General features: G+C 39.3%; 1 protein-coding gene across 5 annotated transcripts in view; it reads right to left on the reverse strand.

Annotated features, from left to right (window-relative positions):
• MIGA1 (mitoguardin 1) overlaps window positions 1-16,532 on the reverse strand; it is a 91,759-nt gene extending 75,227 nt beyond the window's left edge. For all 5 annotated transcript variants that reach the window (XM_029947222.1, XM_029947220.1, XM_029947225.1 and 2 more), the window contains exons 1-2: window positions 16,446-16,532; window positions 12,889-13,002 (exon numbers count right to left, since the gene is read on the reverse strand). In XM_029947222.1, the coding sequence (XP_029803082.1) occupies window positions 12,889-12,987 (99 nt within the window). In that variant the 5' untranslated portion in view covers window positions 12,988-13,002; window positions 16,446-16,532. The remainder of the gene's footprint in view (window positions 1-12,888; window positions 13,003-16,445) is intronic.
• Window positions 16,533-17,481: the final 949 nt, after the last annotated feature.

A 17,481-nucleotide genomic window follows, 5' to 3' on the forward strand; every position in this document is an offset into this window, starting at 1 on the left:
TCTCAAAATAAATAAACTTAAAAATAAAAAAAAATTTAAAAAGAACATTTGAAAATATTCAATATCACTCATGATTTCTTAAAAACTCCCAGCAAATTAGGATTAGAAGGTGTGTGCATTAAATAGAGTCCCCTCAAAATTGATGTTCACCTTGAATATCAGAATATGATCATATGTGAGGCACATAGGTGGCTCAGTCAGTTAAGCATCCGACTTTGGCTCAGGTCATGATCTCAAGCCCCACATTGGGCTCTGTGCTGACAGCTCAGAGCCTGGAGCCTGCTTTGGATTCTGTATCTCCCTCTCTCTCTCTGCCCCTCCCCTGCTCACTCTGTCTCTCTCCCTCAAAAATAAAATAAAGATATTTAAAAAAAAAGAATCTGACTCTTGATCTCAGCTCAGGTCTTGATCTCAGGGGGTTGTGAGTTCAAGCCCGGTATTCAGCTCCATGCAGGGCATGGAGCCTACATTAAAAAAAAAAAGAAAGAAAGAAAGAAAAAAAGAAAAAATAATTTGACCTTATTTAAAAATAAAATCTTTGTTGTTGTAATTAAGGTAAGAATCAAGATGATATCACATTGGATTAAGGTGGACCATAAGTCTAATGAGTGTCCTTACACAGGATTAAAGGACACATACAGAAAGAGGGAGACAGAGATTACAGTTATGCTGCCACAGCCAAGGAATGCCTGCAGCGACCAGAACCAAGATCATACTGGAAGTAACACCCAGCACCAAAAGTCAAGAGAAAAGAATAAAAGAAATACACATTGAAAAAGAAAAAGTAAAACTGCCTCTATTTACAGACAACCTGATTGTCTACATGGAAAATCCCAAAGAATCTACCCAAAATTATCTCCTAGAACTGATAAGTAAAAAGGCTACAAAATCAATGACAGCAATAAGCAACTGGAATTTGAAAACTAAAAAGCAATACTACTGGGGCACCTAGGTGGTCTAATCAGTTAAGCATCTGACTTTAGCTCAGGTCATGATCTCAGTTAGTGAGTTTAAGCCCTGCACTGAGCTCTCCGCTGACAGTGTGGAGCCTGCTTTACGTCCTCTGTCTCCCTCTCTCTCTCTGCCCCTCTTCAGTTCACGTGCACGCTCCTTCTCACTCAAAAATAAACATTAAAAATAAACAAGCAATTCTACTTATAACTGCACCAAGTAAAAGAAAAAGGAAAAAATACTTAGAGAAAATTTAACAAACTCAGTTAAAACTCTGATCAAGGAAATCAACAAAGATAAAAGGAGATACATCATGGTTATGGATTTTAAAATGTCATTCTCTCCAATTTGATCAACAGAAAATAATCAGAATCCCAGCAAAAACTTTTGTAGATATTGGTAGTTTATTATTTAAAAAAAAGGGGGTGTCTGGACGGCTCAGTCGGTTGAGCGTCTGACTTCGGTTCAGGTCATGATCTCACAGTTTGTGGGTTCGAGCCCTGTGTTGGGTCCTGTGCTGACAGCTCAGAGCCTGGAGCCTGCTTCAGATTCTGTACCTCCCTCTCTGACCCTCCACTGCTCACACTGTCTCTCTCTGTCTCTCAAAAATAAATAAAAAACATAAAAAAATTTTTTTAATTAAAGAAAGGCAGAGTAAGTAGGATAACCGAAATAACTCTGAAAAAGAACAAAGTTGGAGAACATACTCCAGCCAAAATCAAGACTTAACAATAAAGCTACAATAATTAAAAGAATGTGGTATTGTTATGGACATATAGATCAGTACAACAGAATTCAGAAATAAACGTGCACAAATACAGTTAATCTATTTTTGTTGAAAGTAAAAAGGAAACTTGAAAAAGAAACTTTTAGAAGAAAACAGAAAATCTATGTAATTGTGAAATCACCCAAACTCAGAAACTAACTGGGTTTCCTTCAACAGATAAATGGCTAATGTTACATCCATACAATAGAATACTAAGCAATAAAAAAGGACATAATATTCAGATGCACAACAATGTGAATGAATTGCAAATGTATTATGTGAAGTGAAAAAAGCCAATTCCAAAAGATTACAGGCTGTATTTATTCCACACTATATACAATAATTAATTCACAGATCATAAACTTAACACTATAAGAACATAAATCCTAAAAGTATAAAAGTTCTAGAAGAAAGCATAGGAGAAAATCTTTGTGAACTTTGGGCAAATATCTCTTAGAGATGACATGAAGAGCCTGATTCATATTTTTAAAAAAGAAAAGTTGACAAATGAACTTCAGAATCAAAATACTTCTGCTCTTTAAGAGGCATTGTTTAAAGGGGCACCTGGGGGGCTCAGTTGGTTAAGCATCGGACGTTGGCTCAGGTCATCATCTCATGGTTCATGGGTTCGAGCCCCATATAGGACTCTGTGCTGACAGCTCAGAGCCTAGAGCCTGCTTCAGATTCTGTGTCTCATTTTCTCTGCCCTGCCCACCTTGTGCTCTGTCTCTCTCTCAAAAATAAACATTAAAAAAAATGTTTTAAAGGCACTGTTTAAAAAAATAAAATAATAATTTAAAAAGGGGACATCTGGGTGGCTCAGTCAGTTAAGCATTCAACTCTTGATTTGGGCTCAGGTCATGATCTTGCAGTCCTGAGATTGAGCCCCTCTGGGAGCCCACACTGAGCATGGAGCCTGCTTGAGATTCCCTCTCTTCTCTCTGCCCCTCTCTTCCCTCTGCCCCTCTCTTCCCTCTGCCCCTCTGCCCCTCTCTTCCCTCTGCCCCTCTCTTCCCTCTGCCCCTCTCTTCCCTCTGCCCCTCTGCCCCTCTCTTCCCTCTGCCCCTCTGCCCAGCTCATGCACATGCTCGCTCTCGCTCTCAAACAAACAAATAAATAGGGGCACTTAGGTGGGGGGCTCAGTAGGTTGAGCATCCGACTCTTGATTTTAGCTTAGGTCATGATCCCAGGGTTGTGGGATCAAGACCCACACGGGGCTCCGCACTGAACATGGAGCCTGCAGGGGATTTTTTCTCTCCCCCGCCCCGTCTTTCTCCCTTCTCAGTCTCTCTCTCTATCTCCTTCTCTCTCTCTGCCCCTCTCCCCCACTCACTCATTCTCTCTAAAAATAAAAGTAAAATAATATACATATTTATATAAATAAAAATTAAATAAAAGGCACTGTTTAGAAGTAGAATAATCTATAGACTAGGAGAAAATAGTTGTAAATCATATTATCTGAAAAGGAGTTGTACCCAGAGTATATAAAGAATTCTCAAAACTTATTAAGATAACAAAAAACCCAATTAAAAAATGGGCAAAAGCTCTGAACAGACACAACAACAAAGAAGACTTACACATAGCAAGTTAGTGTTTGAAAGTATGTTCAACATTACTGGTCACCAGGAAAAATCAAATTAGAAGCACAACAAGAGGGGTGCCAGGGTGGCTTAGTCGGTTGAACATCCAACTTAGGCTCAGGTCATGATCTCGCATTTCACAAGTTCAAGCCTTGCATCGGGCTCTGTGCTGACAGCTCAGAACCTGGAGCCTGCTTTAGATTCTGTGTCTCCACCTCTCTCTGTCACCTGTTTGTGCTCTGCCTCTCTCTCTCTCAAAATAAATATACATTAAAAAATTTAAAACTTTGGGGCACCTAGGTGGCTCAGTCAGTTAAGCGTCCAACTTTGGCTCAGGTCATGATCTCGCGGTTCATGGGTTTGAACCCTACACTGGGCACTGTGCTGACAGCTCGGAGTCTGGAGTCTGCTTCAGATTCTGTCTCCCTCTTTCTCTGCCCCTTTGTGCTTGTTTTATCTCTCTCTCTCTCAAAAAAAAAATTTAAGAAAAATAAAGAATTGGGGCACCTGGTTGGCTTAGTCAGTTAAGGGTCCAACTTCAGCTCAGGTCATGATCTCACAGTTCGTGAGTTTGAGCCCTATGTCAGGCCCTGCGCTGACAGCACAGAGCCTGCTCAGGATTCTCTCTGCCTCTCTCTCTCTCTGCCCCTCACCTGTGCTCGCTCTCTGTCTTTTTCAAAAATAAGTAAACATTTTTCTAATGTTTTCTTTTTTTTTTTTTTGAGAGACAGAGAGAGAGACAGTGTGAGCAGGAGTGGGTCAGAGACAGAGACACAGAATCTGAAGACAGGCTCCAGGCTCTGAGCTGTCAGCACAGAGCCTGACACAGGGCCCGAACCCACAAACCATGAGATCATGACCAGAGCCAAAGTCAGATGCTTATCTGACTGAGCCACCCAGGCACCCCAACACACATTTTTTAAAAAATAACTATTCTCTTGGGGTGCCTGGGTGGCTCGGTCGGTTAAGCCTCCGGCTTCGGCTCAGGTCAGATCTCACATTCGTGGGTTCAAGCCCCGCATCAGGCTCTGTGCTGACAGCTGGCTCAGAGCCTGGAGCCTGCTTCCGGTTCTGTGTCTCCTTCTCTCTCTGCTCCTCCCCCTCTCATGCTCTGTCTCTCTCTGTATCAAAAATAAATAAAACATTTTTTAAAAAAGTTTAAAAAAATAACCATTCTCTTAAGCAATGTCTCTACTACAGGCATCAGCAAATTTTTATTTCTGTTTCTATGTTTTTCACTCTGGAACCATATCTTCAGTGTTAACAGCAACTAAATGAGATTTGGGAAAAAACAGCAGTTCCTCGATTTTGGATGCTAAAGATCCAATAATAAAATAAACTCTAAAAATAGCTCTATTATTGGGGTACCAGGCTGACTCAGTTAGTGGAGCGGGCAACACTCGATCTCAGGGTTGCAAGTTCAAGCCCCATGTTAGATGTAGAGATTACTCAAAAATAAAATCTTAAAGAAATTTTTTAATATTTTTAAATTAAATGTAAAAAGAACTCTATTATTAAGAATATTTTAATTTTCAATATATTTTATAAACTGCCATGACCTCATGACCAAAAAATATTAATCTTAGATCAAATGTAAAGATTACTTACTGCAGAAGTAAATGTAAGATAACAAAATTAAGACCTCCATTCATGAAAATAATCCATTAACCAGGCCCAGTCACACCTACGTGATCGTGTCTACTTAAACTGTTAGTTCTACTATTTCCAAGGGCGCTGAAGTTAGAGAACTATTAAGAACTAAAACTACAAAGTTAAGGGGTCCCTGGGTGGCTCAGCCAGTTAAGTGTCTTGATCTCAGGGTTGTGAGTTCAAGTGCCACATTGGGCTCCTCACTAGGCGTGAAGTAAATAAATAAATAAACACAAAATCAAAGCTACTCCATCAGGCATATAATGTGTTTTATTAATATATAAACTCGAAAACAATAAAATCAATTCACTTTTATTAAGATCCAAGTTCTGTTTATATAATACCTGTACATATAAAAACCCACTGAAGTTTACAGTCCTAGTCTCATGAAAAAAGAAACCTTTTCCATGACAAAACAACAAATTTCTCAAAGAAAGATGTTTACCCTAAGTAATCTACATGAGGTTTGAAAGTCTCCAGTATTACTCCTGCCTATCATTTCTTGTTTTGTTACTTTCTTCTCCCCAGAGGAAGGTCAATTACTTTTTATAGCATTTCTTAGACCACTGGAAATACAGCGTCCAGAATCCTAAAATTCAGAGGGGTTTTTTGAGGCGATATAGACCATTTCGTCACCTCCAGACATATGAAAACTAGATAAATTTCCTATTCATTCGACATGAATTGAGCATCCATTTATGGCCTAGACACTGAGAATAGAAAGGAAAAGAACACTACTCCATATGCTCAAATTTCACAATCCTCCCCATTCCATAACCTGATGCCATTGTTAAATGCTCTTGCCAATGTTCTCTGGAAGACAAAGAATAATTAGTCATACACAAGTCTCTTGCTCCAATAACTTTAGTTCCCTTTACTCCACATAACTTCTTCCTAGAACTAAGTTGATCTATTCCTCAAACACAGTACTTACAACACCTTTTGGGTGCGGAGGGGGTTGTTCCCATAAACTTTACTGAGGACCTAAGCTCAATGAAGGCTGGGACTATATCTAGGTCTTGCTCACCACTTTATATCTGGACTGAAACACAGCAGAGGCTTAACAAATATACTTTGAATGAATCTCTCTGATAACTAGAACACACTGCATACAAACTGTAAACTCTCAACAAACAGGAGTAACATCTCCTCATAGGGTTGTTGTGAATAGAGATAACATACATAAAGTAATATCTGACACATAACAGGCATTCAAAAATGTGAGTGATTATTTAATGTTAATTTTAAAAATGTTAAATATCTTAGTTTGAAATAACTTTAAATTGAGAAAAAGGTGCAAAGTTTGTAGATTTTCTATATACACATCACTTAATATTTTCCTGATATTAACATCTTATACCACAGTACTCTTGTAGAAACTAAAAAATTAACATTAGTACAATATTGTTTAATATTGCAATATTTACTTATTTATTTATTTATTAATGAAAGAGTGTGAGAAAGTGCATGAGCGGGAACAGAGGGCAGAAAGAGAGAGAGAGAGGGAAGGAGAAAGAACCCCAAGCAGGCTCAGTGCTGTCAGTGCAGAGCCCAACATGGGGCTCAAATCCACAAACTGAGATCATGACCTGAGCTGAAACCGAGTCGGATGCTTAACCAATTGAACCACCCAGGTGCCCCTACTACAATATTATTAACTAAATTATAGACTTTATTCTGATTTCACCATTTTTTCCACTAATGTTCTTTTTCTATTCCAGGACTAATTCAGAATGCCACAATGCATTTAGATAGATTTTTATTTTTAAGTGCTTTGTCTTTCTCACTTAACACTCTGAATTTGGAGAATCAACTAAACTACTTAGCACTCCATGTTGTGGTTGCCAGATGAAAAATACAATCTGCTTGTATTAACATGATACACAGTAATGTACCAAAGTAATCCTTAAGAAAATCACAGAAGCAAAAGAGACTTAAGTATTTTGTTTAAAGTATGTATTCATTATTTTTTAAAGATTTTATCCCTAAGCAAGCTCTAAATCCAATGTGGGACTTGAACTCACAACCCCAAGAGCAAGAGTCACATGCTCTACCAACTGAGCCAGGCAGGTGCCCCTAGGATATGTATTCATTAAAAGAAAAAACAAATACTTGGAAAGTGTATTATTCCTTAAATAAATGACACAGGGAACTATAATAGGAGTCAACATTTATTGGGGTGCTCTTTCATTTTTATTATAGATGTCAGACATGATAAGTTGGCTTCAAAGAGATTAAGTAACCTGCCAAAGATTACACAAGATGCAAGATTACACAAGATGCATTGTAGAAAGTGTTTAAATCCATCCATGTTATATATCATATAATTACTATAGTCACACCAATGACATATCTCACTATGCAATTAATTATATAACTGAATTGCATCCAACACGGCTTCTCAATTTTTGGAGGATGAACTAATGAACAAAAAAATCTTACATGTCTTTTCTCACAAAATAAAAATCTGGGGCACCTGGGTGGTTCAGTCAGTTGCAGTTCCACTTTCGGCTCAGGTCATGATTTTGTGGTTCAGGTTCAAGTGCAAGTGCACATTGGGCTCTCTACTATTAGCACAGAGCTCACTCTGGATCCTCTGTCCCCCTCTCTCTCTGCCCCACTCCCGCTCATGCTCACACACACTCTGTGTACAAATGTTGAAAACATATTTTTAAAAAATCAATATAAGTCTAAAATTACAGAACTGTCCAAACAAGAACTCTGAGCTTTGGAGCACCTGAGTGGCTCAGTCAGGTAAGCTTCCAACCCTTGATCTCAGGTCAGTTCATCATCTCCTGTTTCGTGGAATCAAACACCATGTCAGGCTCTGAGCTGACAGTGCAGAGCCTGCTTAGGATATTCTCTCTCTCCCCCCCCCCCTCTCCCCTCCCCCCTCTCTGTCTCTCAAAAATAAATAAGGGCGCCTGGGTGGCTCAGTTGGTTGAGCATCTGGCTTTGGCTCAGGTCATGATCTCACAGTTCGTGAGTTCGAGCACCATGTCAGGCTCTGTGCGGGCAGCTAGCTCAGAGCCTGGAGTCTGCTTCAGATTCTGTGTCTCCCTCTCTCTCTGACCCTCCCCTGCTCATGCTGTCTTTCTCTCTCTCAAAAATAAATAAAACATTAAAACATTTTTTAAAATAAATAAACATTTAAAAATTTTTAAAAAAAGATTCTCTCTCCCTCTTCCTCACTCATGTGTATACTCTCTCTCTCTCTAAAATAAAAAAAAATAATAAAATAAATAAGAACCATGAATAAAATACCATTTTCAACTTTCAAACTGGCAAAAACTCCAAAATTTGGGAAGTACAAAATAATATTATTCCTACAGAGGGTAATTTAGGAGTATCTACCAAAATTCAAATACATTTACTCTCTGGCCCAGAAATCCAAAGTCTAAATAAAAATTTATCCTACGCCTATACCTGTATCCTATGGCTATGCCTGTATGAATTGAAATATATCAAACTTTCTCACTACAGCACTGTTTGTAACAGTACAAGATCAGAAACAACACAAATGTTCACATATAGAAATATTATGTAGCGGCACCTCGGTGGTTCAGTTGGTTAAGCATCCAACTTCAAATCAGGTCACGATCTCACAGTTCATGGGTTCGAGTTCTGCATCAGGCCCTCCACTAATAGCTCAAAGCCTGGAGCCTGCTTCAGATTCTGTGCTTCCCTCTCTCTCCACCCCTCCCTGATTTGTGTGCATAAGTGCATGCTCTCTCTCTCTCTCTCTCTCTCTCTCTCAAAAATAAATAAACAAAACAAGAGAAAGAAATGAAAAAGAGTGCCTGGGTGGCTAAGTTGGTTAAGCATCCCACTTGGGCTCAGGTCATGATCTCATGGCTTGTGAGTTTAAGCCCTTCCTTGGGCTCTGTGCTGACAGTGCAAAGCCTGAAGCCTGCTTCAGATTCTGTCTCTGTCTCCCTCTATCACTCCTCCGCTCACTCATTTTCTCTCTCTCTCAAATATAAACATTAAAGGGGCACCTGGGTGGCTCAGTCAGTTGAGTGACTGACTTCGACTCAGGTCACAATCTGTGGTTCATGGGTTCCGGCCCTGCGTCAAGCTCTGTGCTGACAGCTTGCTCAGAGCCTGGAGCTTGTTTCTGATTCTGTGTCTCCTTCTCTCTCTGCCCCTCCCCTATTTATGCTCTCTGTCTCTCAATAATAAATAAATGTAAAAAAAGAATTAAAAAAATAAAAAAGTTTAAAAAAGAAAAAAGGAATATTATGTAGCTGTAGGAATGAAAGAAAACAAACAAATAAAAATCTACATATATTAATATGGAAAGATCTCCAGGAAATTTTCTAAGTACACAGGAACATAGGTAGTATGCTCCCTTTTATAAGAAGAGGAGTATATAACTGCTTTTGCTGAAATGTGCATAAGGAAACCCTAAAAGATATTTAAAAAATCCACATGATTACCTACAGGGAGTGGATGGGAAATGAGATAGAGTCAAATACTTCTGTGTGTATGTGGTTTTTATTTGTGAACCATATAAGTGTAATTGCTGTTCAAATAATATATTTTAAAGAATAATATTACTTTAGGATCACTTCAGGGATTAAATGAGTTTGTAAATGTACCTAATATAAAATGTCTAGCATAGTGCTTTACATACAGTGGATGCAGCTATGTCCATCTGGAAGTCTTTTTATGTTTTTTAAAGTTTATTTATGTATTTTGGGTGGGGGGTCAGGGGGAGGGAGAGAGGGAGAGGGAGGGAGACGGAGGGAGAGAGAGAAAGAAAGAGAGAGAATCCCAAGCAGGCTCTGTGTTGTCAGTGCAGAGCCCAATGCAGGGCTTGAACTCAAGAACTGTGAGATCATGACCTGAGCCAAAATCAAGAGTCGGCACTTAACCAACTAAGTCACACAATCACTCTTGGAAATCTTTTTAAATGTCATCCAAATGGTATAACATAAACAAATAAAAGAATGCCAAACTTTAGATTCAATAATCTACCTTAATGAAATCTAAAAATTGGACAAAGATTCATAACATTGAAACAAACCACAAACACAAAAACAGAAATGTTCAATAAGCTATAGTACATGTATATTCATAAAGCATTTCTAATGACAGAAAATGCTCAAAATTTGAGATTTATAATCTCAAGTGGTGGAGAGGAACAGGGCAGTGGGGATGGAGTGTGGGGCATGGTGGGGAGAGATACATGCAAAAATAAAAGACCTAGAAAAATATAGCAAATAAGCTTTTATAGAGGAACTGTTGGTAATTTTTATTTTCTCTTTAATTCTTTCCCATATTTGTCAATTTTTCTTTTAAGCATATAGTTCTGAAAAAGGAAACAAGGTAGAGAGATGGGGTGCCTGGGTGTCTCAGTAGGTTAAGTGTCCGACTTTGGCTCAGGGCATGACCTCACGGTTCATGAGTTTGAGCCCCACATAGGGCTCTCTGCTGTCAGCACAGAGCCTGCTTTGGATCCTCTCTACCCCTTTTTCTTTGTCCCTCCCTTGCTAGCTCACTCGTTTGCATTCTCTCTCTCTCTCTCTCTCTCAAAAACTGAATAATCTTAAAAGAGAGAGAGAGAAAGGAAAAGAGAAAAAATGGATTTGAGAATGAAGGAGGTACAAGTTAAAATCTCACATTATTATATATACTTTTAGACAAGTTAATTAAGCTCTTGAAGCCTCCAGATCTGTAACATGGAGATGGTATCCAAATTCCAGGGTTACTTTGAGAATTACAGACATTTTATATATAAAGGACATAAATAATATCTCAAACAGTGAACACTAGGTCATTATTACTATTCTTCTCATACAGCTTATCTGTGCCACATCCTTCCCTATATACATGTAAATTTACACTATATTCCTCCCATCTGAGATACTACTCATTTTAACACGTAAGCAAGTTTTACAAACATGGAAATGTAAAAAATGATCATCTTGGATTTAATGAAATATGGTGTAGCTTTAATGAACTAAATGCTACTTGTCACATGTACCTTTTTCTTTAGTACAATGAAGTACGAATTGCATTAGGAACGATTATTAAAAATAAAGGGGGGGGCGCCTGGGTGGCTCAGTCGGTTAAACATTCGACTTCGGCTCAGGTCAGATCTCACGTTTGTGGGTTCGAGCCCCGCATCAAGCTCTGTGCTGACGGCTAGCTCAGAGCCTGGAGACTGCTTCAAATTCTGTGTCTCCTTCTCTCTGCCCCTCCCCCTCTCATGCTCTGTCTCTCTCTGTATCAAAAATAAATAAAACATTAAAAATAAATAAATAAATAAATAAATAAAGGGACTGTCCCATCCACATGGGATTCCCTAATCATTAGGAAAATACAAATCAAAACCATAATGAGATACTGACTCAGACCTCTTAAGGTGGTTACCATCAAAAAAACACCTAAAAATTAACAAGTGTTGGTGAGAATGTGGAGAAATGGGAACCTTAGTGTACTGCTGGTAGAATGAAAAATGGAAGAGCCACTATGGAAATCAATATGCCAGTTCCTCAACAAATTAAAAATAGAATTACCATATGATCCAGCAATTTCGCTTCTAAGTGTATATCCAAAGGAACTGAAAGCAGGGACTTGAATAGATATTCATAACACTACTATTCACAATAGCCAAAGGATGGAAGTAACGCAAATGACCCATGATGAATGAACAGATAAACAAAATGTAGTGTATACATAAAATCAAATGCTATTCAATCTGGGAAAAGAAAGAAATTCTGATGTGCTATATAATGGATGAACCTTGAGGATATTATGCTAAGGAAAATAAGCCAGTCCCCCAAAGAAAAACATTATAAAATTCCATTTATGAGGTACCTAGAGTAGCCAAATTCATAGAAACAGAGGGAGAATGGAGTTGCTATTTAATGGCTTATTCAGTTTCAGATTTGCAAGATGAGTTCCAAAGATTGGTTATACTACAATGTACCTAATGCTACTGAACTGCATATTTTATGATGGCTAAAATGGTAATTTTGTGTCATGAAGATTTTACCTCTATGAAACAAAACTAAAATTAAAGGAGTGTAATAACGAGAACAGGTGTACTTCAGTAACATAATTCACTGAAATTAATTTTTTTTAATTTTATTTTGATTTGAGAGAGAGAAAGCATGAGAGGAGAGAGGGGCAGAGGGAGAGAGAAAGAATCCCAAGCACGTTCCATTCCACACTCAGCCCAGAGTCCAACGTGGGACTTGATCCTGCAACCCTGGAATCAAGACCTAAAATCAAAAGTCAGATGCTCAACTGACCTTATAAGCCACCTAGGCACCCCATTACTGAAAATAATTTTAATGGACTATGTAAATTCACTTAAAGAGGACTATTTATTTTTAAGTTTGTTTGTTTGTTTCTTTAGGTATGTATGTCTATATGTTTGGAATCTCTACACCCAGCATGGGACCAGAACTCACATCCCCAAGATCAAGGTCACTTGCTCTTTCAACTGGCCAGCTAGGTGCCTCAGGACTATTTTTTTTTTTTTTAAGTAATACAGTCACCTTTTAAAAGTTATGAATACAATAATTAAAAGCCACGAAATAAAAACCAAATGAGTCTTAAACTACATTAATAAACATTTTAAAGCTTTTTTATTTTTTTTTTATTTTGAGAGAGAACACTCGCATGTGCCCGCACCAGTCGGGGAAGAGCAAAGAGAAAGGGAGAGTGGAGAAAGAGAGAATCCTAAGCAGGCTCTCTGCTGCCAGCACAGAGTCTGATGTGGGGCTCAAACTCATTAACTATGAAATCATGACTTGAGTTGAAACCGAGAGCTGGACACTTAACTGACTGAGCCACCCCTGCGTCCCTAAACTGCCTTAGTAAACACTTCGAACCATTTAAAACCTGAACTGAAGTTTAAATACTATAAATAAAATACTATGCTCTGAGCAATAAACTTATTATTCAACTTCATGTTTGTTTGTTTACCTGGGAGAGAGAATAGTACCAAGACAGAGGAAGATCAAACACTCTCAGGACTGCAGTCTTCAAGGAAAACTGTGATTCCTTTACTGTTTCTTCTGACATGACTCCTCTTATAACCTTCATTAAATGAAACATAAAAACATATTAGCCACTAAATGAAAGATACAAATTAAAAATTTAACTCTATCAGTGTTTCCTTTTTGCAGTTCATGATATTCATGATATACTTCCCTGAAGAAAACCATGAGCCAAATTTACTTGAGCTAAAAGTTTATTAATCGTCAAAGCACCCAAAAAGAAAATGAGTTAGAGTTGAACTATGAGTTCAAATAGCACATTTTTCTTAGAAAATTACTGGTTCTAGATTCTCTCTTTTCTAGTTAAATAAACATTTCAGCTTTTATTTTTATTTTATTTAAGTTTATTTATTTATTTTGGGGAGGGGGATGGGAGAGAGAGAGAGAGCTAGAATTCCAAGCAGGCTACCCACTGTCAGCGTAGAGACCAATGCGGGGCTACGGCTCAGAAACCATGAGATCATGACCCTTGAGTGGAAATCAAGAGTCAGATGCTAAACCGAGACACCCAGGTGCCCCAACATTTCAGCTTTTAAATAAAATTTAAAACCTATTTCTTCTCACTTATTTCCTTCAAATAACAGGAGGTACAGGTACTGAAAGGAATCAGCTTAAAACCATGACTCCTGGGGCTAAAAAGTGATCTCAGTTCACTGAACTTCAGAACGCATGCACTTACTCTCCTACCAGTCCATTTTAAAGATCTTCAAAGAAAGCTACATACATGCTATGAAATTTTAATATTGTTTTATTGCCTATTTCTATTGAAACCAAAGAAAGAGAAGTCAGATGTCTCTACAGAGAAAGCAGCTATCTCTCAGAAAGGCCCTTAAAGGTCTTTCACAGAACGGTCACAGAAACATGATGGTTCAGGGTGTGGGTCTATGTTTTTCAAAGCCAGAAACTCAATTTTATCTGCATACCCAGCAAGACACACAATAAACAAATTCACATGGTACTGATGTATAATTTAGCTTACATATTTGCTCACTTATAATAAGGAAATACACTAGCAAAAAAATAATCATATATGTCATCAAAACATACCCTCTCTGAGATAAAACACTGAAGGAGCTGGGGGCGCCTGGGGGCCTCGGTCGGTTAAGCGTCCGACTCTTGATTTCAGCTCAGGTACATGAACCCACAGTTGATGAGTACAAGCCCTACACGGAGCCCTGCTCTGTGCTGACTCGAGGAGGCAGCTTTTTCTCTCTCCCTCTCTCTCTGCCTCTCCCCTGCTCACGTTCTCTCTCTCTCTCTTTCAAAATAAATTTTAAAAACATTAAAAATAAATTGTAGGAGCTAAATTCCTAAGTTAAAAAGGCTGCCTGGTGAACAGAAAATTAATGGAACCTAAGGAATATTTTATCTAGGCCAATTAAAAGCCTGAGACCAGTTTCTGGTACACCAGAGGGTAGGCTTTTCCAGGAGCCAGAACGTTTACAACTACCAAATTAGTATTTCTTTTCCTTGAACAGGGCTATATAAGCATTACTAAAGAGAAAATAAAAATCATTAGCAATCTCTCTATAAAAGCTTATTGGCTAGGGGCTGCTGGGTGGCTCAGTCTGACTCAATTTCAACTCAGGTCATCATCTCATGGTTGTGATATCGACCCTCCTCACTGGGCATAGAGCCTGCTTAAGATTCTTTCTCTTCCTCTCCCTCTGCCACTCCCCTGCTTTCCAACATGCTCCCTGCTCAAAAAATAAAAGAAAGGAAAAAAAAGCTTATTGGCTATACTTCCAGTCCCTTATTTCTGCATATACCTCTGTGCTCTTTGTAGACTCCAGTAGATGACCCTTTCCTGTTAATCTTTTTTTTTTCCAGACAAGCACCAAAACCACTGATTAAGTAGTGGTATCCTTTCAAGTAAAACATAGTAATACTGCCGGTAGATTACTGCTGACGCTTACCTTATTCTCTACTAGTGACACTCACAGAGTGTAAACTTAATCCCCCCCTTCACACATATTCTAATGACAATGTTTAGACCAATATAATTCTTTTTTTTCCTTTTTATTTTTTAATGTTTTGAATCCGAGGCAGACTCCAGGCTCTGAGCTGTCAGCAGAAAGCCCCACCGCTGGGCCTGAACTCACGGACTGTGAGATCATGACCTGAGCCGAAGTTGGACATTTAACTGACTGAGCCACCCAGGCGCCCCTAGACACAGTATAATTCTGGTTGAAGTACACTTATTCCAAACAACAAACTATGACATAAACATATTACTGAGAAATACAAAGGAAATTGAACATGAGAAAAATGGTCCTCTGGAGCATGAGATTAGGGCTATAAGGTTGTGCAGGGAATCATTCCTTTTCATTATAAGTCTTCTCTAATATTTGATTTTTAAAGCACCTGTATGTATGACTTCTCAAAAATATTACGCTATAGGGGCGCCTGGGTAGCTCAGTGGGCTAAGTAAGCCTCCTTGATTTCTGCTCAGGTCATGATCTCAAAGTTCATGATCTCAAGTCTCAACCCTGAGTTGGACTCTGCACCGACAGTACAGAAAGTGATTCAAAACTTAATAATTAATAACTGGATAACTTTTAAAAATTAATCATTTCAGTTGCTTCTAGAAATACTAATTAAATTAAACACGAAGGTAGTTTATTATACAAATTCGTAGAAAGCTCTAAAGCGTCACCAAAAACACTTATTATGTAACATTACTGCTTCTCTCCATCTAACCGCTGGAGAGCTAAAAATGTGTGATAGTGTGTTTCTGAAGCACCTTAAAATTCTATTCTACAGCTTGGACTTTATAATTTAAGCAACAATGAAAGTCTAAACTCCCTCCCGCCCCAAATTGATGTGAAGCATAAACTCATACACCTGAACTGAGTAAAATACAGCAAAAACAGTCGCAATAACGATAAAATAACAATAATAAAAGTGTGTGCAAGAGCAAGATCTTTTGGAGTCCTCCCTCCACAATATAAATGTGGAGCAACTGTTTACAAAAGGGCCCTGAGGCCACAATCATCCCGGTGCTTTACTATTCCCTGAAAGCACCTGCAAAGAGTATCTTCCCCCATTTAAAAACCACACCCTGCTCAAACCACTGGCATTCACGCAAAAACATGGACCAGGCGAGCGGCCCTACCTCCAACAGGACCCTCACCCGCGACCCCCACAGCACTATCTCTGGCAGTGTTTTTTTTTTTTTTTTTTTTTTTAACCAAGGGACGAGAAAAGGGGACTCTCGCTGGGCTCGCCCGTCCAGGCCCTCAGCAGGGTGGGCTCTGGGCAGTCGGAAGCCCACCCTGATTCAGCGCTCCCCCAGCGGGCCTCCGTCGGGCGGGCGGACTTCTCTGGCTTTCGGTTCCCTGACCCGCACTGGGATTCCCGAGGGCCAAGGCCAGGGCTCCGGCGAGCGCCCCACCACGCCCCACCCCGCCCCGCCCCGCCGCCTCGCCCCGGCGGATACGCGACCCCACTCGCCCACACGCCCGCCGGCCTCCACCCTTGTACCTGGAGCTACAGGCCAGGTGCCGCCGGCCCACTTCTGCTTCCCAGCCGCAGCCCAGCGCCGAGGAGCCGCTGGCCGCGGGGGCGGAGTCCTTCCGGGGTCAGGAGTGGAAAGGTGGAGAGAATGTGGCGGGGGCCTTGCGGCCTTTCAGCGTGAGGGGCTACGCGTGACGCCGCTCTCGCCATTTTTGTGTAGGGTGGAGGCTCCTCGCTTGCGAAAGGGTATAAAGACTGCCCGAGAAGAACTGCATTGTTACGAGGTTGTCAACTAGTATCGTAGTTTTTAACCTTTTGAGGGATCTAGGTCTATTCCGCGGATCTGGTATTATAGGGACCAGAAAAATGCACACAGACACTCAGAGACTCTCATACATTATTAAAAGAAAAAATATGTACAGTATATACAAATTCAGACGCCCTAAACCACTCAATGGATCCCAGATTCAGAACTTCTACCATAGATCCGCAGGACCTACACTAATGAATGTTAAGAGGCATTCCAATCCTGTATCGATTAAGTAATTGATTTCAATTACTCTTTAGTGTTTCCTCACGTTTCCCACTGAATTAGAATATGTAAATATGGCCTCCTATGGATTGTTAAGCAGGGTATTCACTGCTCTTAGTTTCTAACACTGAGAAAACAAAGGGGGGGGGCGTGGAGAATGACAATAAAAAAAGATGCTGTTTCTATTTGCAGTCATGAGTCAAAACTTTGCATTAGAACTGCAGATTTAAAAATTCCAATTACCGATCATATTTGTGGTGAAATGCCAAAATAATTTTGTAAGGAAAGCTAAAACATAACAGCAGATGTTACTATTCCTACCTAAGGAACAGAAATAATCATTTCTATTAGTTTTCAAAATTCCTATTTAGTCAAATGGAAACTAGGAAATCACAATACTGATGTGTAACCTCTCTAGATAAATAATAACCGAAAGTGCACAGAGTTCGTTGTGAAAATATTTTGCACTTATCAAGCATACGGTGCTATTAACATTTGAAGTAACCTGGAATGTGTAAGGTTGTTTATTCT

The sequence above is a fragment of the Suricata suricatta genome, chromosome 8 (genome assembly GCF_006229205.1).
Source record: "Suricata suricatta isolate VVHF042 chromosome 8, meerkat_22Aug2017_6uvM2_HiC, whole genome shotgun sequence".
NCBI lineage: Eukaryota > Metazoa > Chordata > Mammalia > Carnivora > Herpestidae > Suricata > Suricata suricatta.